Source organism: Narcine bancroftii, chromosome 5 (genome assembly GCF_036971445.1).
Source record: "Narcine bancroftii isolate sNarBan1 chromosome 5, sNarBan1.hap1, whole genome shotgun sequence".
Classification (NCBI taxonomy): domain Eukaryota; kingdom Metazoa; phylum Chordata; class Chondrichthyes; order Torpediniformes; family Narcinidae; genus Narcine; species Narcine bancroftii.
This window is the reverse complement of record NC_091473.1, coordinates 236,517,180-236,542,525: the sequence shown is the minus strand read 5'-3', so window position 1 is coordinate 236,542,525 and position 25,346 is coordinate 236,517,180. Positions and strand designations below refer to the sequence as shown.

The following is a 25,346-nucleotide window of genomic DNA, read 5'->3' as shown; positions in this document are numbered from 1 at the left end:
CCTCCAGTGTCCTTGCCTTTCTAATGTTGTAGATCAATCCCCTAACTCTGAAATGGACACATGTAGCCTAACAGGGAATGCCAGTTTGATTTGCATTCCTTGCTATAGCCACACCAAGCCAGTCTGTTTCCCCACTGAAAGGATAGGGCCTTCAGTAGTATTGGCTGTACAAATGTCATGGCAGAAAGTGAATTGCCAGCCCTCCTGCACTCTCTTGATCTACCTACTGCCTGTTCTTCAAGTCACAGGGTTTTCAGTAGGACCTCTATCTTCAGGTGCCCGATGAACTGTTTCTATTATGGCAAACCTCAGAGTGGGGGGGGGGGGGGGGGGGGGGAGAGGCCCATTCACTTTGGAGATGTTGCAGCTTGTGTGGGCTGGGACCTGACAGGTTTTCTATAAACTGTTGCCTGCAGAGAGTCACCTTTGTGGAAGGGAGCAAACACAGCCATTGCACATGACTGGTAGGGACTATTGAATACCCTCAAATGGGGTACTTTAGACCTAATTTCAGTCAAGACCAGAGTCAGATAAGGCTGCATCATTACCCCAATATATTATTCAGTTTTCCTCACCAAAATGTTGCAACTCACTTCAGGGGGGAAGAGGAGATATCTTAATCCTTTGTGCCATCATACATTTTTACCTCTAGTGACCACACTCCAGAAACAAGATCACTCAAACCTCTGTAGCATGCTATAGAAAATTGCATTTGCCTACACTCAGAGACCATGGTATCATATCATGGGGAGAATGGGCGAAACTGCAGAGAAAAAGCATGTGGTCGCGGGGAATATGATGGGTAGCACTTTGGGGAGAATAGGTGGGAGTGAGAGATAAGGAACAGGTATGTTGAGGTGCAGGTCTATCGAGAGAATTAGCAGGGCATGTTTCAAATGATGGTGTGGGGCCATGGGAGAGGCCAAGGGTGTGGGGAGAGGGGCGGGGCTGAAAGAGCAGAGGGGCTGCAGGAGAGGGGTGTGGATGTGAGAGAGGGGCAGGTTTGTAGGGGGAGGTACAGGCCTGCAGGGAAGGGATGTGATTGCAGGGGAGGGGTGCAATGCAGAGAGCGGCAGGGCTGCAGGGAGAGGCGGGGCTGTAAGGGGCAGTGTGGGGCTGCAGGGAGAGATAAAGAGCTGCAGGAGAGGAGCTATGGGGAGAGGAGCAGGGCTGTAGGGGGAGGTACAGGGAAGGGACGAGACTGCAGGGGAGGGGTGCACTGCAGAGAGTGGCAGGGGTGGCGGGAGAGGGGAGGGGCTGTGGGAGAGGCGAAGCTGTAAGGGGAGGGGCGGGGCAGCAGGGAGAGGGGCGGGGCAGCAGGGAGAGGGGCGGGGCAGCAGGGAGAGGGGCGGGGCAGCAGGGAGAGGGGCGGGGCAGCAGGGAGAGGGGCGGGGCAGCAGGGAGAGGGGCGGGGCAGCAGGGAGAGGGGCGGGGCAGCAGGGAGAGGGGCGGGGCTGCAGCGAGGGGACGGGGCTGTGGGGAGAGGGGCGGGCTGTACGGAGAGGGAGCTGTGAGGAGAGGGGCGGGGCTTCGGGAGAGGGGCAGAGCTGCGGGGAGAGAGGAGGGACCAGGAGCGGGGCAGAGCTGCGGGGAGAGAGGAGGGACCAGGAGCGGGGCAGAGCTGCGGGGAGAGAGGAGGGACCAGGAGCGGGGCAGAGCTGCGGGGAGAGAGGAGGGACCAGGAGCGGGGCAGAGCTGCGGGGAGAGAGGAAGGACCAGGAGCGGGGCAGAGCTGCGGGGAGAGAGGAGGGACCAGGAGCGGGGCAGAGCTGCGGGGAGAGAGGAGGGACCAGGAGCGGGGCAGAGCTGCGGGGAGAGAGGAGGGACCAGGAGCGGGGCAGAGCTGCGGGGAGAGAGGAGGGACCAGGAGCGGGGCAGAGCTGCGGGGAGAGAGGAGGGACCAGGAGCGGGGCAGAGCTGCGGGGAGAGAGGAGGGACCAGGAGCGGGGCAGAGCTGCGGGGAGAGAGGAAGGACCAGGAGCGGGGCAGAGCTGCGGGGAGAGAGGAGGGACCAGGAGCGGGGCAGAGCTGCGGGGAGAGAGGAGGGACCAGGAGCGGGGCAGAGCTGCGGGGAGAGAGGAGGGACCAGGAGCGGGGCAGAGCTGCGGGGAGAGAGGAGGGACCAGGAGCGGGGCAGAGCTGCGGGGAGAGAGGAGGGACCAGGAGCGGGGCAGAGCTGCGGGGAGAGAGGAGGGACCAGGAGCGGGGCAGAGCTGCGGGGAGAGAGGAGGGACCAGGAGCGGGGCAGAGCTGCGGGGAGAGAGGAGGGACCAGGAGCGGGGCAGAGCTGCGGGGAGAGAGGAGGGACCAGGAGCGGGGCAGAGCTGCGGGGAGAGAGGAAGGACCAGGAGCGGGGCAGAGCTGCGGGGAGAGAGGAGGGACCAGGAGCGGGGCAGAGCTGCGGGGAGAGAGGAGGGACCAGGAGCGGGACAGAGCTGCGGGGAGAGAGGAGGGACCAGGAGCGGGGCAGAGCTGCGGGGAGAGAGGAGGGACCAGGAGCGGGGCAGAGCTGCGGGGAGAGAGGAGGGACCAGGAGCGGGGCAGAGCTGCGGGGAGAGAGGAGGGACCAGGAGCGGGGCAGAGCTGCGGGGAGAGAGGAGGGACCAGGAGCGGGGCAGAGCTGCGGGGAGAGGGGCAGCAAAAGGACAGGCGGCAAGGGTAGCAGAAAAGCGATGGCTGAAGCTCCCGGCGACGCTGCCACTGCGTCCAGTTTCAGGCATTACCGAGTGCGGCATCTGCACCTGGAGCTGCGGGTGGACTTCGCGCAGAGGCGACTGGAGGGTCGCGCCGTGCTGGAGCTGAGCTGCGTGCGGCCGCCCCCCCACAGCCAGCGCCTGCGGCTGGACACTCACCCCAGTCTCAGCGTTCACGCCGCCCGGGCCAAGTGCGGCGGCCCCGGCTCCCCCGCGGTGCCCCTGCACCATGAGACGCAGCCCTTCACCGGCTACGGCACCGTCCTGGTGCTCACGCTGCCCGGCTTGTGTGTTCCCGGGGACCGGCTGGAAGTGACCATCGACTACACGGCCACCGATGGGCCCGGGGTGAGTCGCCGCTGTGCACTTGGAAAGTCAGTGTGGGTTTGCTGAAGACCCTCTGTTATTCTGTACCGATTGGGGGCTGTCGTGTTCCGACGCACTTTTAAGGGGCGATGCACAGGATCATGGAAAATCATAACTGCTGGAGAAGTGCATGGTTTGACACGATCTGGGGCGTGAGTCCTGCACTTTATGGCATTAAAGCTCTTAAGAGGGAAGCGGGTGAAAATTTGCTAATGGTTTGTCGATGCCTCTGGAAACTTCTGAGTGGCCCTCACATGGGGCGAGAAAACTATCAGCTTGTTGATGAAACCAACCCGATTAACAAACGTCAGCTGAATGCACACCCCTGGGAATGTTAGTGCAAGGAGCACGACATGATTAGGACAGGAAAAGGCCCACTATAGATGCAAGCAAGTATTTTGCAGATGCTATAAAAAAATTATTTGTGGTTTGGGATGCACGTCAGCCTTGGTTTCATTATCAGGTACTTTGCACATGAAGTGGATGGACTAAAAATGCTGCAGGCTTGGACCCATCAGAAGGCAGTGTTTTGTTTTCTTTAATAAATTGCCATTATGCCAAAATCATTGAACTGGTAGAAGCATTTTTTTTTAAACTGCCAAGAAATAACACAATAACAGGCTATTTTGGTCCGCGAGTCCTCCCACCAAATTTACACTCAATTAACCTAGACTCCCGGTACCTTTCAAATGGTGGGAGGAAACCAGAGCCTCTGGCAAAACCCCACGCAGACACGAGAGAGAGGGTACAATCTCCTTACAGACAGTGTGGGATTTGAACCCCTGCTCGCTGGTGCTGTATGGGTGTTGCATTTAATGATGCAATCTCCCAGTCTGTCTGATGTAGAGGAGGCCACTCCGGGAATGCCAGATGCAGGAGATGACCCCTGTGGATTCGCATGAAGTGTTACTTCACTGGGGCCCCATATAGTAGTACTGACAAAAGGCAAAGGAGGAAAAACCCAACCCCAACCAACCAATTTTCCGCTGCCACCGTGTCTGCCTGTCCCGCTTCGGACTTGTCAGCCACAAACGAGCCTGCAGCTGACGTGGACATTTACCCCCTCCATAAATCTTCGTCGGCGAAGCCAAGCCAAAGAATAGTGGTGAGGGAGTAGTTGTGTGTGCAAGTGTAGCATTTCGGGCAGTCGCAGGGGCAGATGCGAGAGGACGATTAGTGGGAAGGAATCAGTGGACAAAGGAGTCACGGAGGAGTGGTCCCTGCAGAGAGTGGAGGAGGTTGGGAAGGGAGATGGGTTTGGTGGTGGAATAATGTTTTTGGGATAATTGAGGTGGATAATATGTTGGATGCAGAGGCTGGTGGGGTGGGAGATGAGAACCAGGTTGCATCTAGCGGCAGAAGGGGCTAGGGCAGATGTGCAGGAAATAGAGGAGATGTAGGTAAGGGCTAAGTTGAAGGTAGTAGAGAGAAAGCCTTTTTTGAAGGAGGACATCTTGGATGTTCTGGAATGGAAGGCCTCATGCTGGGAACAGATGTAACAGAGGAATTGAAAGGCATAGAATCCTGCTAGGGGAGAGAGTGTGAAGAGGTCTTGTCTACGTAACTGTATGATTTGATGGATTTATAGAAAAGGTCTTTGGAGAGTTTGTCTAAAGATGGAGAAAGATCAAGAAAAGGGAGAGGGTTGTCAGAGATGAAGTGAATTTGAGGTCAGGGTAAAAGTTAGCCACAAAGTAGATAAAGTTGATGAGCTTGACATTTGTGCATGAGGGAGCACCAATTTAGTCATTGATGCAGTGGAAGAGTTGAGAAACCTTTCCTGTGTAGGTTTGTACACTGTTCCACGTAGCCAACAAAATGGTAGGTATGGCTAGGATCTATGCAGGCACCCATGGCTACCACTTTGACCTGGCGAAAGTGGGATGAGTCAAATGAGAAGGTGAGGACAAGTCCTACCAGACAGAGGAGGAGGGTGATGGTGGTGGAAGGGGATTGGCTGGGTCTATTGTTGAGAAATAAATGAAGGGCTTTGAGACAGGTGTTGACAAAAGAAAATACAATTTGGTGGTGCAGGAGCATGCAGAAGCAGTGGGTCTACTGGGAAAATTGGGTTTGTGGATCTTGGGTAAGAGAACCGGGAAGTGCAGGGTTGGGAAACAATGAAGTGAGAGGCCGTGGGAGGAAGGTGACCAGAAGTGATGAAGTCAGAGATGGTGCGTCACACAATGGCTTGATGAGCCTCCAATGCAAAAGAGCAATCCCCATCAGGGTGTTTGTTTATCTTAGTTCTCAAATAAGTTTGAACTGTGGATGTTTCTTGTTAATGCAGTTCATTAAGTATGATGTTCAGAGTGGTTGGATATTGATTCTGGAAAATACAACTTGTATTGGAGGATTTAGACCAGCTTATGCAAGAAGGGATGGAGTTGCATCAGAAGACATAATCTAAATTCCACCATGGGGCCCAGGGATGCAGTTGAATTAGTAAACACATCATCTAAATTCCACCATGGGGTCCAGGGATGCATATGAATTAGTAGAAACATCTAAATTCCACCTTGAGGCGCAGAGATGCAGTTGTCTTTTGTTGTTTTCAGACTGTCAGGAGACCTTGAAGATAATTAAATAATTTATTCAAAGAGATAAGCTATGAGTAAACAATTTTTCTGGGTAATATGAGCCATGGTCCCACTGCTGAAGTGGAGACTCTCTGAGGGGTTGAAATGTCTCTCTCTAGAAGAACTTCTAGAGTCCAGCCAACGTTCCAGTCGGGGGAGGTGGAGAAACTGCTACCGGCGCCCTGACAACCTACTACAAGTGGGCGGTCATTGCCTCGCCTCAGCAGTTGGGACTAGTCCAGGCGTTGATAAGTATAATTTGGAAGGGCTTGCATATTGTAGTTTGAAATCAGCTTTTGAATTTGTAATAAACATTTGTATAAACTGAACTGCTCTCGGTGTGGATGTCTATTTTCTTTCGGTAGCTCAAACACTGACCAATCTAAAATGAACAAAGTGAGAGGTACAAGGTTACCCAGGACACAACTCAATCTTTGTTTCACAATGAACCTCTTCCCCCACTAAACCTCCACCATTTTACACTTAAACTATTTTGTTAAGATTTTTTTTTTCTTTTGTAGAATTTATTATTTGGACGTGCTATTCCAGATTTCTTAATTCACAGACTGTTTTTCCACTGTGTCACTGGTATCCTGACTCAATAGGTCTTTCTTTGCCCCCCTAAACATCAAGCTCCAAGACCAAATGCTCTGATTTAATCCAGCAATGCTACATTGATATGTTTCATTGTGTTCTCTTTATCAGATCGTTTGGCTGAACCCTGAACAGACGTCAGGGAAAGTAATGCCCTATCTCTTCACCCAAGGTCAAGCTGTCTTAAACAGATCTTTCTTCCCTTGTTTTGATACTCCAGCTGTTAAAAGTACATATTCAGCCTCAGTTAAGGTAAGATTTGATTTTTTTCGAAATCATTGTTAATTTTTTTAAATTTTGGCACAGAGCAAGGTAACAGGCCCAACTGCCCCATGAGGCAGTGCCACCTAAATACCCCCAATTAACTTACAACGCCATATCTGCAGTGACTCTGATCGGTACTGTTGAGTTCTCCTTTTCAAAGCCATCTTTCAGAATGTATGTCAAATTGAACCTAATTTATTTTCTCCCATTAAAAGTAATATGATGTGACCATGTTTTCATTTAACTCTTTTACATTAATTGAGAGATACAGCTTGGAAATGGGCTCTTTAGTTCTCAAGCTCGTTACATGCATGTGACAAATTAACCTACGAATTCCGTACATCTTTGGAACGTTGGAGGGAAATGCAGCACCCAGAGGAAACCCACCCAGACACAGGGAGTACGTACAAACTCCTTACAGACAGCACTGGATTCAAATCTGGGGTGCTGTAATAGTGTTGCACTAACTGCATAGTTTAAATTACAGAATTTTTCTCCACTAATGCTACAGAACTATATATTGTCCAATATTCTCAGTTTAATTTTGTGAATAGCACCAAGTATTTGCCTTTTGAGATCTTTAAAGAAACAAAACTAGTTGGACTTCACTGTTTGTTCAGTACGTTGGGAGTTTTTAATGTGTTCTTTCTAGACTTCAAGTGAATTGTGGAATTATGTTTCAGGTTCCTGAGGGTTTTACAGCTGTTATGAGTTCAACAAACTGGGAACATGATGAAAAAGAAAATGTATTCCACTTCAAAATGCAGCATCCGGTTCCTGCATATCTTGTTGCGTTGGCAGTTGGTGACATTGCTTCGGCAAAGGTTGGACCAAGGTTTGTCACTTCCCTGAAGCTACTTCAGGGGTTAGAATTTAAACACCCACTTTCTATTCTGCTTTTGCCAGTACACAGATTAGTTCCATGTCATTACAGAATTGAAGTCCCTATAGTTTCAACCAGTCTCTTGAATAGTTTTCCATTTGGAATCCTTTATTGTATTATATTGACCTCTGCCATGAGAGAAAAAAAAATCTTGCTACTTATCTCATCTCTACCCCTTGTAATTTTGTACATCTTAGATCTTTCCTTTGCCTTTTGTCTTCATGGAAAATGGAAGTAGTCTATCCAATCTTTCCCGATTAATGAGACGTTCCATTCTAGGCAACATCCTGTTTAATCTCCATTGCGCTCTCTCTAGCACATTGGTTCTCAACCTTTTTCTTTCCACTCACACACCACTTTAAGACAGCTTAAGGTGGTGTGTGGGTTGAAAGAAAAAGTTTGAAAATCACAGTTTTAACCGTACCTCAATGACTCGTTATGTGCAGGGTTTCACAACTCCAAAGGAAATGGCCCAGTGACAATTTTTCTCAAGCAAAATATTTTAGTAACAATTGGGTCTAGTGCAGTGATTCTCCACCTTCCCCTCCCACTCACAAGTTCAAATTTAATGTCAGAGTACATGCAAGATATCACATACAACCCTGAGATTCATTTTTGTGGGGCAGGCAAAATTTTATAATTACTGGTCACTGTAAACTCTACTCAAAGAAAGAAAGAATTGTAAACTGCGCAAATACAGAAGTATACAGTATTAAATAATGTGTCCTTAAATGGAACTCTAAATGAGTCAATTATTTAGGAGCCTGCGAGATGAGAGGTAGTAATTATTCCGGAACCTGGAAGTACTAGTCTTGAGACACCCTGTTCCTCCTTCCTGATGGTGTTAATCCTTGATCATTTTGTTGCTGCTCTCCAATGGTAATGTTGCATGTAAATGTTCTTGATGGTGGGGAGAGTGTTGCCTGTGATGTACTGGGCTGAGTCCAGTACCTTTGCAGGATTCTTCTATGGTGTGGCAACCAGAACTGTACACAGTACTTTAGTTATACCCTAACCTCCTCAACCTTGTATGTTATCTTGGCAAGTCAGGTATCACATATACCTTCTTCACTACTGTATCTACCTGATTCCTCACCTTCAGGGATCCATGGACTTTCACAGCAAGGTTTCTATATTTCTCAATGCTCCTTAGGACACCATAAATCATTGTGAATGTACTAAGCATATTACCGTAATCCTTCCAATATCATGCATTTATCAGGATTAAATTCCAGCTGCCATTGATCTGACCCTCCTCACTAATCAACATCCTTCTGTACCCAAAGACAGCTCTCCTGATCAATGTTCTTGAAACACCCTTGTTAATGTACATAATAAACAACGAGGGCCCTAATGCTGACCCTGTGGTATAAAGGTGATCACAGACGTTCAATTGCAAAAACAACTCTCTGCCTTCTATAACCAATCAATTTTGAGTCTAGTTTGCCCACTTCATAGATCCTAACCTTTTGGATCAGTTTTCCTGGTGGAATCTTGTCAAAGGGTCTGTGGTTGACACCTCCCTCATGAAAACATTTATTATCTCATCAAAAAATAGTCAAATCATTCAAACGGGGCAACAAACCGTATGGTTAGCATAGCGGTTAGCGAAATGTTATTGTAGCGTCATCTGGTGCTGTTTACACGTCCCCATATCTGCGTGGGTTTTCTTGCAATACATACAGGATTTGTAGGTTAATTGGTGTATTGTGGCATGGGCTTCTGGGCTGGAAGGTCCTCTTACTGTGCTATACCTCTAAAGTGTAGATTAATCCTGTCCTTTGAACATTTCCACCACTGAGACCTGTAATTACTAGGCATATAATTGCTGTCCTTCCTGAAAAAGGTGCTACATTTGTTTCTTCCAGTCAACAACTCCCCCATTTTTCCCTTTTCTCTAGCGCATTTGTGTTCTCTCTCTTCCCCTCCTTCTTTTTCCTTTCACATAGCCAAAACAACCCCCTTCCCCCAATAAATTCTCACATTTCCTTTCACCTTTTGTCAATTGGTCTGTACTTGTCTCCCTTCCATTTTTCCCTTCTCTCCAGCCTTCTAATATAGGTGCCTGCCTGGCTTTCACTTGAAGGGCTCAGGCCAGAAACGTTGGTAATATATCTTTACCTCCTATGGATGTTGTGAGACCAGTTGAGCTACTCCAGCATTTCCGTGTTTTTTTATTCCAGTTGTATGGCCAGCAAAGATTGAAAAAATTGACTATTTTAACTTCACTCAAGAGAAGCGAGATAAATGTACTCTACATTCATAAACCACCTAAAAATTAGGCAACATTAATCATACAGCATCAATGCTTTTGTATTCTTCTCACTAAGGTACAAAGGACATGAGGCTATCTTAACTTAACAATCTCAAAGTGCTTTATGTCATTATTTGTCCTCTATCCAGTTAATCATTCCCACTGTGGAATCAGATTCTGATAAATACATCTGATGTTTAAATTGCAACCTAAGCGTGTGTACCATTACAAAGTACAATTGAAGTCACCCATTGTTGTAAGGTCGAGGGTGAGATTCCTGACAATCTAAGTCCTCAACGGTGGAACAGGTGGGCGAAGTTGCGCTGAACCCAACAGCTGTGAAGATGGATGAAGACTGCAACAAATCCATCATCTCCAATCGTCATGGTTTCCATGCCATTGGAATTAGTTGGTTGATTTGTGAAGAATCGTGCGCTTCTTGGAGTGCAACATCAAATACAAGCACGGGCATCTTTGCTCGGTGGATCAATGGAACAAAGGCCATCATCCTCTACCTCAAGGGATAGTCATAACTACATTTGAAAGCAATAAAAGTGAGGTAACAGTGGTATCTTGTTGCCTCATATTGTGGCTAAACAGGTTTTTAAGGCTATCACGGAGTTGGAAAATTGTTTTTTTTCCCATTCTTTTCCTGCTTGTGCATGATTAGTATTCAATTTGTGATACAGGAGCCATGTATGGACTGAACCTTGTCTGTTAGAAGCTGCCAAGGAAGAATTTAATGGTGTGATTGAAGAGTTTTTGACAGTTGGTGAGAAGTTGTTTGGACCCTACATATGGGGAAGGTAAATCTACCTTTTTTGATATATGAATATATATGAATCTTTGGTTCACCCACAGTCATCTGTCAATTAACTGTCAAGATTTTTGGTTAGTTATTTAATGTTTGCAGGTTACATTGAAATTTCCTAAACTGACAATGTGTTTTGACAATTTTATAAATTTAATTTAAAAAAAAATATTTTTGACGTACAGCGTGGTAACAGGCCCACAAGCCCATGCCTCCCAAATTCCTCAATTAACCTACATCCCGCATACTGGGAACATGATGAAAAAGAAAATGTATTCCACTTCAAAATGCAGCATCCAGTTCCTGCATACCTTGTTGCGTTGGCAGTTGGTGACATTGCTTCGGCAAAGGTTGGACCAAGGTTTGTCACTTCCCTGAAGCTACTTCAGGGGTTAGAATTTAAACACCCACTTTCTATTCTGCTTTTGCCAGTACACAGATTAGTTCCATGTCATTACAGAATTGAAGTCCCTATAGTTTCAACCAGTCTCTTGAATAGTTTTCCATTTGGAATCCTTTATTGTATTATATTGACCTCTGCCATGAGAGAAAAAAAAATCTTGCTACCTATCTCATCTCTACCCCTTGTAATTTTGTACATCTTAGATCTTTCCTTTGCCTTTTGTCTTCATGGAAAATGGAAGTAGTCTATCCAATCTTTCCCGATTAATGAGACGTTCCATTCTAGGCAACATCCTGTTTAATCTCCATTGCGCTCTCTCTAGCACATTGGTTCTCAACCTTTTTCTTTCCACTCACACACCACTTTAAGACAGCTTAAGGTGGTGTGTGGGTTGAAAGAAAAAGTTTGAAAATCACAGTTTTAACCGTACCTCAATGACTCGTTATGTGCAGGGTTTCACAACTCCAAAGGAAATGGCCCAGTGACAATTTTTCTCAAGCAAAATATTTCAGTAACAATTGGGTCTAGAGCAGTGATTCTCCACCTTCCCCTCCCACTCACAAGTTCAAATTTAATGTCAGAGTACATGCAAGATATCACATACAACCCTGAGATTCATTTTTGTGGGGCAGGCAAAATTTTATAATTATTGGTCACTGTAAACTCTACTCAAAGAAAGAAAGAATTGTAAACTGCGCAAATACAGAAGTATACAGTATTAAATAATGTGTCCTTAAATGGAACTCTAAATGAGTCAATTATTTAGGAGCCTGTGAGATGAGAGGTAGTAATTATTCCGGAACCTGGAGGTACTAGTCTTGAGACACCCTGTTCCTCCTTCCTGATGGTGTTAATCCTTGATCATTTTGTTGCTGCTCTCCAATGGTAATGTTGCATGTAAATGTTCTTGATGGTGGGGAGAGTGTTGCCTGTGATGTACTGGGCTGAGTCCAGTACCTTTGCAGGATTCTTCTATGGTGTGGCAACCAGAACTGTACACAGTACTTTAGTTATACCCTAACCTCCTCAACCTTGTATGTTATCTCGGCAAGTCAGGTTTCACATATACCTTCTTCACTTCTGTATCTACCTGATTCCTCACCTTCAGGGATCCATGGACTTTCACAGCAAGGTTTCTATATTTCTCAATGCTCCTTAGGGCACTGTTCTCTTAACATTTCTAATACCCAAAATAAGGCGCACCTGCCTTTCTTGCCATGTCATAACCACCCCTCTTCAACATTCATGCCTATTTTCCAATTCCAATCTGCACATGTAATGACTCCCATCAACAATAGAAAATAACTTTGGAAATGTAAGTTTTTTCTGAATTTATTTATTTTTCTTACTGTGCTTCCTCTCCTTTGTACTTGACTATCATAAAGTACGCCATGGTTCTACCTTTTCACATATTCTCACAATTTGTTGCATTTTCCACATTGTCAAGTTGTTCTGCAGTATTCACATTAGACACAATTGTATGGCCCTGAGCTAAAGTATCTTCATTCGAAAATTGTTATGGCTAAATGTGTCTGCATCATTTCAACTTGTACACGTCATTTACTTCACTTCAAGCTTGTTGGAACTCAGGGCAGTCCGGCTGAGTTGTTTTTAACTGGACAAAGTTTCCCATCTTTACCACAGCATCCACTATTATCAAAGTTCCAACTCCAAGTTAGCTATGTCACTCTGGAGTTCTAGTATCAAGGTTCAGTTCATGGGGAAGGCCAATGGCCATTCCAAAGTTTGAAGACTAGATTTTAATTTTAAACTTACTCTAGCACCTTTTTCTCAAAAGACTCGTTATTAATTTAATATCTTGTTATTCTGAATTTTGACTTTGCTATAATGGCAACAGTATATTTGGCTGTAAATGTATTTACTTCTGTGAAGTTTTCCACTAATTACAACTAGTAGACATCTAATTCAGTCATTGATAAATATGATACAGAATCGCTTATCTTGATTATGTAGTTAATTTTAATTACTGATGGTCAGCCAACTAAACTGAGTGACAGAGTTGCAAACAAAAGTGGAAAGAATGGGAACCATCTGAAGTAATGGGCTTAAGCTCAAATATATTCCATATTTTTAAAAGCATCTGAAAAATAGTGTTCCAGATACAGTGTTCCACTCAAATCTGAAAAATTGTGGTTTGAGTCCCTTTATGAATTTAAACCTATAGTCTGGGCCATTACTTTGTAAAGCTGCAATGATGTTGAGAAAAAGCTCGAGTAAATGGTTTTAAAATGAACAACAGAACACCAATAAATTTCATATTATACTTGTTTTGTCATGTATTTGTATGTGTAAGTTCTTAGACAACACATGGATGAGGGAAAAGGTTTTTTACTTTAAAGTTGATGTAAACAGCACCATGAGGCATGCCACGAGGCTGCAGCCTCCATTACAGATCTTGCATACTGTGCAGCCCCTGCCAAGCATAATCAAATGGTAAGGCATTGCTAGTTGCATTGCAACCATGATCATTATCATCTACAACTTCATGTAGACTGGGAAATTGTTTTGATGAGCACCTTTGCTCTGTCCACAGCAATGGCGGGAATCTCAATTTTGCACCCCATTCCTACACCAACATATCTCCCATTGGCCTTGTGCGCTGTCAACCCAAGACCCCCCATAAATTGGAGCAGCAACACCTAATATTCTGTCTGGATGTTTTCCAACCAGGTGGCATTAACATCTACATTTCTGGTTTCTGTTAGGCCACTCCCCTGTCTCCCTCTCCTCCCTATCTCTCTGTCTCCTTTCCTCTAGCTTCCCATCCTCTTACTTAACCATTAAGAGACCTATCTCTTCCCCATATCACCTCAGCTTTTTTTCTCTTGTTTCCTCCCACCTATGAGGAGCACCTGTGCTCCTCCCCTACCCTCCCCCCCCACCATTCTATTCAGACCCCTGTCTGCTTTATGATCATACATTGAGGAAGGGCTCAGGAACGAAACTTTGGTTGTGTGTCTTTATCTTTGCAACAGAAAGAGCACTGCACATGACTTGCTGAGCTTTTCAGAATTCCTGTGCCAACTTTTATCACAGGTTATGCAGGTTTTCTGTTCAACAAAAATGAATCTATTAATTTTTTTCCCAAGTGTGGATGAAGTGATAAGGTGCATGTACTGTACAAGCTTTTAATGAATGAAAATATTGGTTTTATTTCTTTTTATTGAAGCTAATTATTAATTTTCCCCAAGTTTGTACTTTGGCTGTGCAAAAGAAGTACCACCACACCCATTAGTCATTCAGGTTGTCTTTTCAAAGTTCTTGGCTTTGATACATCGAGAATAAAAGTTTAGAATGTTAAAACCTTACAAACAAAATACCACGGAAAAGGTTGCACATTCTTTTGTAATAACTGTACTCATCTCCCTTTTGTCTTTCCAAGCCTGTTTTTATTTTGGGTGGTTTTCATTTTCTGTGTAGAGTTGTTTTTACTGTGTTGGGTATATTTGCAGGATTTGTTCTTGCCTGGTAGGGTTGACTGGTAAGCATTTTCTCTGAGCTTGGTTATTTTAAAAATCAAAACGGCATAGGGATGGGGAAACAGTATTCCAGAAGATAAAACGTGATTATAGCATATACCATATTATAGAAAATAAAATACCACAGATCCTGAGAGTCTGAAATTAAAAACCAGAACATTCTGGTAGTTTCTTCAGGGAAAGAAGCAATTTCTATGAAAGGTCATTGATCCAATTTGTAAATGCGGCAGTTCAACAAGCTCCATGTTTTCAGCAGTTTCTATTTTGATATAAACACCAAAAGTAAATGGGGAGTGTCTCAATTTGGCATGATAATCATCCCATCTCATTTCCATACTTGCATTAGATCTGAATGTGGTGTTTTCTCTTTGCACACTCTGTTAGAGCCAATAGTTAATTGGAAAAGTCATGAGTCTGTCTCCACTCGGGCTTTTTGGTTATGGTTCAGTTTGTATCGCTCTACCCCTGATATTGTTCAACTTTTCTGATCAGTGAAATATTAATTCTGTTCCTGACTAATTCTTCCAAAATTTGCTCAATTTTTTTTGCAGTTGGAGGTTTATTGCAGCCATTCTCAACCTTTTTTAGCTATGCCCCCTTAGAACTCTGCTTAAAGCTTCAGGGCCCCTTCCTTTTGCTTCCCTTTCTCTGACTGAAAGGGGCGCTGGGCAATTTGAGCTGATGGCGAATCTATGTCTGCGTCATGGTAGACTAAAGGAAATTTAATTACTATTACATTTTCTGTTTTATTACAGAATCTGGCTGTGAAGCTGCCAAATGTAATTGGTTCCTTCCATACTTCTCTCCTCCTGACTACATTTTTAAAAAATGATTTAAATGTGATGTAGGCCCCCATTAAGAATGGATGGTTTAGTGGTTTGCTGTGAGAGTGAAAAGAATCAAATGTTTCACAAATTGTACCTAGGACCAATTGGGAATTAATGTTTTCTATTATTTCCATTTTAAAACAACTTGACCCCGTGTGTCTTGTAATATCCAAAGGTATGATCTCCTCTTCATGCCGCCGTCTTTTCCTTTTGGTGGGATGGAGAATCCTTGCATTACATTTGTGACTCCATGTCTGTTGGCTGGAGATCGATCCTTGGCTGATGTCATTATCCATGAGATTTCCCACAGCTGGTTTGGTAATCTGGTCACAAATGCCAACTGGGGAGACTTCTGGTTAAATGAAGGATTTACAATGTATGCTCAGCGGAGAATTACAATGGAAATTTACGGTATGGCTATTGTTAATATATTTTGTAGTGATTTTTTTTAAATCCCAAATGTCATCTTAATGTTCAAATGTTTTTGTGTGTATCCTATTCATGCATATACCTCAAAGCATTTGTAAAGGTTTCAAAACCAACTCTTTGGCTCTTTATTTTCATAATTGTTCAATATTATTTGAATTTACAATTACCTTTAAAGTTGTCTTTAAGCTTTAATGTGCATGATTTGTAATCAAAGATAAATTGACATTTTAAGACTACAATCTTTATGTTTCACAACATCTATTGTGAAAATCTCTGCATGTTAAGTTTGAGATTGTGGAACTGATGGGAAGAAATTGACTAACAATTAGTTCTTTAAATAAGAAAGCAAATTGGAATATGAAACCAAAAGAGAACTGCCGAATGAACCTGGCCTCGTTGCAGAACCTGGGGAAAGAGAAATCAGTGAAACTTCTGGGTTGAAGATCCTTCCTTAGAATGATCAGCTGTTCTAGAATTGTTTCTCAGAACAGATGATGGCATGAAAGAATATGAACAATTTGTTTTTATTTTGGTACTTGATTAAAAAAATAAAGTTTATATATTTTTTTTAAAAAGCTGTGCATTGTTGCATTGCCTTCAGAAGATAAAGTATGAATCATGTGTACTCACAGTACAACATTCCAGAAAAACTTGATAAGTAGCTGATTGAGTGTTGTTGTCCAGGCCCACATTTCTTCTATAAATTGTCTAATTTTTAAAAAAAATCACAATTTAATTTTACAATGCCAGTACTGTCAATTCCCTGGTATCCAGCACCTACTGGGATTGGTAGATGCCAGATGTGAATTTTCTGGTTGTGTGAATGGAGAACTAATGGATTAGTGCACCAGTTTTAAACTTCCGTACTTTTTACCCATTTATTTTCTGCAATTTTTTTTGCCAGTTGCTTGAGGCTGGTTGCCTGAATTCCAGTTATTAGGGATATTACTATAAATATTGTGTACTGATAATTTTGTGGTTAGTTGGCACTGATACTTTTCTATCTCCAGGCTACCTCTTCTGTACATTTATTTGTAAATTTTGTACCTCAGGTGCAGAGTATACTTGTCTTGAAGCTGCCACGGGAAGAGCCCTCCTTCGTCAACACATGGATAATATCGGGGAGGACCACCCACTCAATAAACTGAAGGTCAAAATTGATCAAGGTGAGAATTCACAATCTAGATTTGCGTAAGTTGGTGTGGAATCCAGATTAAAATACTGCTTCCAAAACTCATCTGCAAGATTGAAATTGTTGAATTTGATATAGAGTTCCAAAGACTGTAAATGGCTAGATGGAAAATGAAGCCCTAACAGACAAAGGGAAGTGAGATAGTGAATTAAAATGCAGGTGTCTTTGGAAGTCCATGATGACTCTTGTGGCCTTATTGGTGTTGCTCCACCAAGTGTTCACTCAATCTCCTTTTGCTGTTAAGTTCTTCTGCAACATTATATATCTGTAGTATTAACTCAGCAAGTGCTATTGATCCATTGTCTGTGGCTGATAGATGGTTTCCCTATTCTTTACCAAGTAAAGGATGCCATTTTGGCCTATCAGGTCCATGCTGGTTCACAGAGCAATTGCAGTACCCTAACAACTTTCCTTGTCACCCATTCTCTACAGATTCCCCTCTAATTCTACCTTCAGTATGACTTGTTCTGAGTTGCATTTTTTTTTCCCTAAATGAAGGAGGTACCTTAAAATCAAGTATTAGATACATGATTAAAAAAAATATAAAAGAACATTTTGTAAGAAAGGGGGCATACTTTTTATGACCTTGCAGCAAACATTTCATTGCCTTTTTGTGTGTGGCATAATCATTTGTTGTAATGTAATACAGTAAAACCCCTGTATTGGGAAGGACTGTGGCTGTTATGTGACAGCACTGCCCCCTGCCTAGTCGGAGGACACACCAGCTGCCAATCAATGTTTGGTTCCGCCCCACCCATTAATGCCCACCTTGCTGTTGGATCCATGTAAATTACCTGGACTGCACTCTCCAGCCTGCCTGTACTTGCCTTGGGCTGTTGGCTATTGTAATTGGATTAACCCTCATGGCACCAAGCCATTGGATCCCTGTCAATGATATGAGCTGGACCCTCCAGCACTATAAAGGTGCCATGTGCTCTTTGTTCTCTTTGCCAGCTTGGGACCACCCTGCTTCATTCCAGGCCTAGAAATGTGGGAGGCTGCTGGAGAAACTGTGGGTAAGATATGCACTGTTAAAAGGGTTGGGAGCCTTTAATTAGTGTTCCTTGTAGCATAGAGCCAGGCCTGCACTGAGTCGAGGGGTGGTGGGGCATCTTAGTGATTTTTTTTTTCCTTGATCATTGCATGTGTGTGTGTATATTTTGTTCCCACATTCATTACTAATTATCCACTATTTCCCACGGCTGCTGTAAGGTGCGCGTGTATGTGTTTGTTTCATCAATTACCATTTCCCACACTTGCCTTGTATAAATAAAATCCTTCCCCATCAGAATGGTGTTCAGAGTCCTTACCTTAGCGTCCTACCAAACCCATTTCCCCTCTCACAACAGCCCCTATAGGGATTGGTAGATGACATAAGTGAATTTTCCAGTTGCTTGAGATTGTGTGTTGCATGATTAGTAAACTAACAGCGAGGTGCGCCAATTTTAAACCCGTATTTTTTGCCTTTTAATTTTTAGTGTTTTTTTTTGCTGGTTGCTTGAGGCTGTCATTTGCTTGAATTCCAGGCAACAGGTTTTACTGTAAAGGTACACAATCCTTTGTCCTGAACCCTTGTGGGACAATTTTGGATTTTTCCGGATTTCAGAAAGCCCACCCGAATTGTGCTGCCTATCAACCCCCACCCCCTTCCAGTCACCCAGCAGTCTCCCCCAACGTCGTTTCCCCTAGCTGCCGGTCCCTCGGCTGCCTCCCCCGAATGCCGGTACCTCGGCCGCCCAGCAGTCTCCCCCCACCGACCGCCGGTCCCCACATGCCGTATTTTGGAGCTTTCCAGATTTTAGGTGTCCGGATAAAGGATCGTGTACCTGTACTTAGCATTTGCTCTTTCATACCCCATATTTGCACCATTCTCTAAGTGACTTCATTCTTGAGACATCTTGCCTGTCAACCAAAAATTTTAACTGTTTCTTTTTAGGCATTGATCCGGATGAGACCTATAATGAAACTCCTTACGAAAAGGGCTACTGCTTTGTATCCTATTTAGCTCACCTTGTGGGTGATCAGAGCAAATTTGATGCATTCCTTCGGGTAAGAACTTTCCAAATTCAGTGTAAGCATTTTATTTATATGAACCACTGGTAAATGCTTTCTTCCATATTCATCCCACTTTTGTAAATTTTAAATAAATTGAACAATGGTCTAGAATGTAAATAGAATGAGACTGAGTAGTACAGTGCCTGCACTAAATTGTGACTGATCAGATCGCAACATAGAAACATAGAAAATCGGTATAGGAGTAGGCCGTTTGGGCCTTCAAGCCTATACCGCCATTCATTATGATCATGGCTTATCAGTATCCGGTTCCTGCTTTCTCCCCATAGCCCCTAATCCCCTTGGTCACAAGGGCCAAATCTAACCTACACATAAATATTGACAGGGAACCGGCCTCAACAACTTTCTGTGGCAAAGAATTCCACACATTTACCACTCTGAGAGAAGAAACTTTTTCTCATCTCAGCCCTAAAAAAACTTCCCCCTTATCCTTAAACTATGGCCCCTGGTTCTGGTTTTTCCCAGCATTGGAAACAACCTTCCTGCATCTACTCTGTCTAAACCCTTAAGAATTTTATAAGATCCCTCCTGAATCTTCTAAATTCCAGCCTAGTCTATCCAACCTTTCTTCATATGCGAGTCTCTCCATCTCCGGTATCAGCCTAGTGAACCATTTCTGCACCCCCTCCAAGGCAAGGATATCCTTCCTCAGATAAGGCGACCAAAACTGCACGCAGTACTCCAGGTGTGGTCTCACCAAGGCCCTGTACAGCTGCAACAGGATCTCCCTACTCCTGTACTCAAATCCTCTCGCTATGAACGCCAACATACCATTCGCCCTCCTCACCGCCTGCTGCACCTGCAGACCCACTTTCAACAACTGATGCACAGCCACACCCAAGTTTCGCTGCATCTCCCCTTTTCCTAAACAGATACTATTTAAATAATAATCCTCTTTCCTGTTCTTACCTCTAAAGTGGATAACCTCTTCTATTGTCCGTATCTGAGGATGGTGTGCATGCTGTCTTCAGGAGAGTGGATCTGAGGAAAGCATCCAGGCACGGATGGAGTGCGTGAAATAAATTCCAGGAAAAACTCCTTCCTCTTAAATTGACAACCCCAATATTTTGAAAGCATTGCTATTTTTAGATTCTCCCTCGAGGAGAAATATCCTTTTGTCACTTACTATATTGAACTTGTATGTGTTTTCATGCTTCTCATCTTGATTGGGCACTACTGCTTGAAAACTTTGGGTGAATAATTCTGTGCACTTTTGAAGGTGGAACACACTGCAGCTTCCATTTGCCAATCACTGGGTAGAATGAACATTTCGAAGAGGTTGATGTTTGCCTAATGAGTTACTTTCTTTTCAGAAGTGTTGAACTGCTGTTAGCAGGTATGCTCCAGGCAAGTGGAGAGTATTCCATGATGCAGATGATTTGTAGAAAGGTCCAAGGGGGACAAGAGGGAAACTCTGATCTCTTGTAATTTGGTTCAGATTCTAATCAAGTGTCTCCCAAGGTATTGAAAGTGGGGGACTTGACAATGGTAAAACCATTGAATGCAAAGTATAGGTGCTTGTCGCCTTTTCGTTGAAAATGGTTCCATCCAGCTGTTATGAGGTGCAAATATTAGTTGCCAGTTACCACCTATGCCAAATGTTCACTTGGACTTGCTGTATGCAGTCATGGGCTGCTTCATTTGCTGAGGAGTTGTGAATGGAATTGAATGTAGCACATTTTCTGAGCCTATGATGGGAGGATAATCATTGAAGCAGTTTGATATTGACACAACTCCTGGCTGGAAACAAGCCATTAGTACAGTGCTTGTAGTTTTTAAACTTGATTCTATAAATTGTTTACTTGCAGGCCTATGTGGACAAATTCAAATTCCAAAGTATTGTCGCAGAAGAAGCTTTAAATTTTTATTTAGACTATTTCCCAGAACTCAAGAAACAAGATATTGCAAGAAGACCAGGTAATGTTTTTTGAAGATGTTTATTTTTTTCTCTCTATAATCCCATCTCTTCCCACTTGGGGAAAAATGACAACCCAGTTAAATCAAACTATGTGTATGTGTGTGTTTATTTATATATGTGTATATATATATATATATATATATATATATATATATATATGTGGTTCAATTTTTTTGATTCTAACTGGAATCTATCCCCAATCCAGTGTTTGTACAACTTTTACATTTTCCTCACCTTATTTTGCCCAATTCTCAATTTAGGCATGTCATCCAAAATTCCTCAATGTGGTTCATGTTGGTAAAGATAACATCATTGTGCTTTTGATCTCTTGATGACGACACTGTTGAGATTTCTCCCTTGCATGCTTTGTGATCTAATAGCTGATGGGCTTAGGAAGTTTTCTTCCACCTCACCAGCCCATTGTTAAACCTGCAACAGTTACATGCCCCAATTATAAATAATGTTTTAATGTAAACATTGGTGCATGCTTGTTTACATCAATTGTATAACGGTGATCAATTTGTGGATTTGCATTTACAATGAAGCCACAATGCTGCTCTGGATGCAATCTGATTTTAGTTTGCTCTATGGGATAATTAAAACAATCTTCCAACTCTTAAATCTTGTGCTTTAATGTGATAACCTGGCTTGCTTGTGGTAGGTGGGTACTGAAGAAGTTAAACCCTCATTTCTTGAAATACATTGCCAGTGGGTGGTGGGTGCTGGAGAAGCTAAACCCTCTTTTCTGGGTATAAGTGCCTGTGTGCTGTGTACGTTAGTCTGTCAATGTGTGCCCTTTTTTGTGAATTCCCCTGTGTGTAAATAAAGACCACTGTTTGTTCAGCCTTTATTTTCTTTGAACCCATCTAACCTGAACTCAAAAGTATATTCTAACCACGCCAGCTGATGATACATAGATAGACAGGTTAGCACATTCTGAGAAGGAGACACAATCTTGCAAATGGATATTGATGGTTTCGGTAAGTGTTGAATAATAATAAGGTGAGAAAAAGTAAATGTATCAACTTTATCAGAATGAAAACAAAGAGAAAACCTGAAAGAGGCAAAAATGGGAGACAATGGTTAGGAAAACGCTTGGGTCTGGTAGTCAGTTCCATACTTTTTTTTTATCCAGTAAGAAATTACAAAGCTGAAGTCATGAAAAGCCAGTTTAAAATTTAGGTCCATTCTCAAAGGTGTCCAGATGAACCTAATTGGTAGAAATTCCAACTTGCCTTTTAATGAGTCATCAATTTTATAAATGGGGCGCGCAGAGTCTTTTTTTTAAAGTGTATTGGGGTGGGGAGAGGTGGATTTCATTCAATTCTTTTACATCATGAAGTTTTTGCCTAAACATGTAATAAAGGGGAAAACTACATTAAATGGATGTGTAAGAACATTATGAGGCAGAGGGGTTCCTCTCTGATCCAGAATTTTACATATCTGGTCTTTTAAAGAATCAGATGAGGACTATTTTGTAAAGATCTGATCATTTACAGTAACAATTGAATAATTACCTACATTTTCTCCAAGGATTTGAATTTGATTGTTGGCTGAATACTCCTGGATGGCCACTTTATCTCCCAGACCTTTCGCCGGGTGATGCTCTCATGAAACCAGCAGAAAGCTTGGCTTCTTTATGGTTAGCTGCAGAGCCGAATATGGATGCGATCAAAGCTGTTGATATGTGCTCATGGAAAACCTACCAGATTGTGTACTTCCTTGATAAACTACAACAACAATCACCTTTGCCACCAGGTATTCTACCTTAGGTGATGTTTACTAACAAATTTTAAATTCCTATTACCTTCTGCACACTACCTTAGAATTGTGAATGTTTATTAATTTAAAATCACATTAATAATTTTACTTGTGAAATTGCAGTTATTTTACACTTATGTTTTTAAATTCAGGTAACATTTGTATTTGAGATTCCAGAGGCCATTCAATTGGTTTATGAAATTCTATCTGTTTGCTTTAGCTACTTAGAATTTTTAATTGAACAAACATCTGTTTTGCAAGTTTTCACACTGACCAGCAATGCTATGATGTACAATTAGTAAACAGCCAGGAGAAACTATCTGTAGTAAATGTTACAACTCAGTGGCAATGATAAAATAAGATTTGGAATCTTTCCTTTAGGAAACATTGCAAAGCTGGCTGAAATGTACCCAAATATCTCCAGGTCCAAGAATGCTGAACTGCGTTTTCGCTGGGTACAGATTATTGTGAAAAACAACTACAAAGATGGATTTGATGAACTGAGAAATTTTCTCCAGAGTCAGGTATCCAAGTGTTTACATTTAAGCTGATGGTCCCATTGTTCTGAAAAATTAATGTAACAAAAGGTTCACTTGAGATTCATTTACCTTTTGATGGGTCATAATTGTCTTTTTGAAAATCATTGTAAACTCTATAAAGTAATTGGAGAAGAGAAATCTGGTGAAAATTAGACTAGATGGTAAACAGGAATATGAACATTGAGAGAAAAAAAAGAAACTGACATACAAATGGGGATTACTAAGAAATATTTGGGAATGAAGTCCGATTCAAGATGCTAAAGGATTGAGGATTACGGTGTACAATGGAATAAAAGTGAATTGACAAATCAAACTCAGAAAATAAATTCAAAATGACAAAGAAACATTTCTACTTATAAATTTTTTTTATTATTACCATTGTTCCTCCTGATAACCTTTGCAAAAAGTTCAAGTAGAGGATCCTTGTAAACTCAATAAATGTCAAACTCTAGTTATTTAAATATTATAAATAACTAATCATTTTTCTTGTCATAGGGTAAACAGAAGTACACAGTTCCTGTTTATCGAGCCATGTGGTCCGAAACTGAAGAGACACGTAAACTGGCACAGGAGATATTTGTTGCTACAAAAAACCAACTCCATAAAAATGTGCAAAATTATGTGATGAAAATTTTTGCTTCAAACTGATTCAGAATTTTGAGGAAATTTTAATTCTTGGTTCCAGGAGATTTTTGAATGTAAAGATTTGTTTTCATACTGTATCTGTATCTGCATTTGAAACTTCTTGTATTAATGTTCTTTCCTAGGCATTTTTCCAAAACAGATTTGTCATATCTTCCAACCCCAATTTTATGTGCACCTTGCAGTTGGGGGGGGGGAAGTCTTGCAGAGGTACAAAACTGATCTTGGGTTGGTGTATTCCTATTACTGAATTTATTTTCTAAATGTTAAATCTATGGAAATGTTTACATTTTACAGCAATTTTTTTTTAGGTGATGCAAGCACCCAAAAGGTCACTTTATAGTTGACAAAACTGGACTGAGTACAAGGAATAAAGATGCTTTCACAAGGCAAAATTTGGTCCATTTATTTACCTAGCTTTGATTATATTTCCAGTATCCTTGTAAGATAAACATTATATTGCTAAGCTGTACAATCTGACTAATTGATCAATAATGACTGTAAAAGTACTTGAAATGCAAATATCCATCTTTTCGCCCATACCCTTTCTGAGACGTGCATCTCAATCCCCTATAATATTCTATTTACCTTAGGATGCACACTACCATCTTGCCTGTTGCTCTTACAAATCTCCAGTACGAAGTACAGTACAACTCCAATTATCTGAAATGGTCAGGACCAAGCTATTTCAGATAAACTTTTCTTCGGCGAACTAGACATTTTTTTCAAAACAGCCCAGTAGCAACAGCGAATCACTTCTAACAATGTTTAAACAGCAAGGGAAGGCTTTTTAAAGCATTAAAATATTTAATTTAAAAAAAAATGCTGGTCACCAACACTTTCCCACTTTTGCCAGGAGTGTCAGGATAATTGAGGATTTTGGATAATCGGAATTGCACTGTAATTATACCAGTTTAACCAGTGATTCATCAATTATGCATGGTACCTTTAGTCTAATCAACTTTAAAGTCAGTTTCTCCCCCCCCACCCCTCGCCTATGTATGTATCACCATATATACATTCCTCGGATTTTAAGATGGTCAAGTAGCTGAAGTTTCTCACCCAGAATTACTGTGGGAGCACCCCTTATTAGCCAAAAATGTAAACCTCTAACCTTCAAAGCAGGAATAGCAATTAGTTCTATTGGACACCATCACATTTAAGACTTGAGCAAGAATGCCATAATATTACAGCACAGACCCTTCACCCCACAATGTGCCAACCTATACAAACATACTCCACAACAATTAACCCTCCCCTACCCTTGTGCTTATCTCGTCGTAGCTATCCGTCAAAGTTGAGGATGATGGTCTTCATATCATTGATCTCTTACCAATGTTGGAAAGAGCCCGTGCATGTATTTGTTTGATGTGTACTTAAGATTGCACTACAAGAAGCATACAATACTTCACAAATTCCAATGGCATGAAAACCACGACCATTGCAGCCTTCACAGCCTTGAGTTCAAAGTAACTTTGCCTACCTATTCCACCGTTGAGGTCTTGGTTGGATTGTTTTGTCCAGACAGCATTGCTCTAGGGATCTCAAGACTACAAAAGCTTCTCCACCATAACAAGGTGACAATTCACAGAGGAGTGTGCCTATTTAATAGTTAAAG

The 25,346-nt window shown here is 42.5% G+C and overlaps 1 protein-coding gene across 1 annotated transcript; it reads left to right on the top strand.

The window, feature by feature from the left end:
- Positions 1-2,595: 2,595 nt before the first annotated feature.
- On the top strand, positions 2,596-24,123 carry rnpep (arginyl aminopeptidase (aminopeptidase B)). The gene is made up of 11 exons (XM_069941734.1): positions 2,596-3,041; positions 6,344-6,484; positions 7,180-7,331; positions 10,323-10,439; positions 15,350-15,585; positions 16,656-16,769; positions 18,732-18,844; positions 20,677-20,785; positions 22,320-22,544; positions 22,929-23,071; positions 23,582-24,123. Exons 1-11 carry the CDS (start codon positions 2,673-2,675, stop codon positions 23,732-23,734), a joined length of 1,872 nt encoding a protein of 623 aa, XP_069797835.1. The 5' UTR covers positions 2,596-2,672; the 3' UTR covers positions 23,735-24,123.
- The last annotated feature ends 1,223 nt before the right edge of the window (positions 24,124-25,346 follow it).

Bases quoted from the DNA above. Each gene is read 5' to 3' on its own strand.
- rnpep (XM_069941734.1), top strand. From the start codon at position 2,673: ATGGCTGAAGCTCCCGGCGACGCTGCCACTGCGTCCAGTTTCAGGCAT. The intron at 7,332-10,322 runs GTTTGTCACTTC...TTTGTGATACAG, and splicing joins TCGGCAAAGGTTGGACCAAG to GAGCCATGTATGGACTGAAC. The intron at 23,072-23,581 runs GTATCCAAGTGT...TTCTTGTCATAG, and splicing joins GAAATTTTCTCCAGAGTCAG to GGTAAACAGAAGTACACAGT.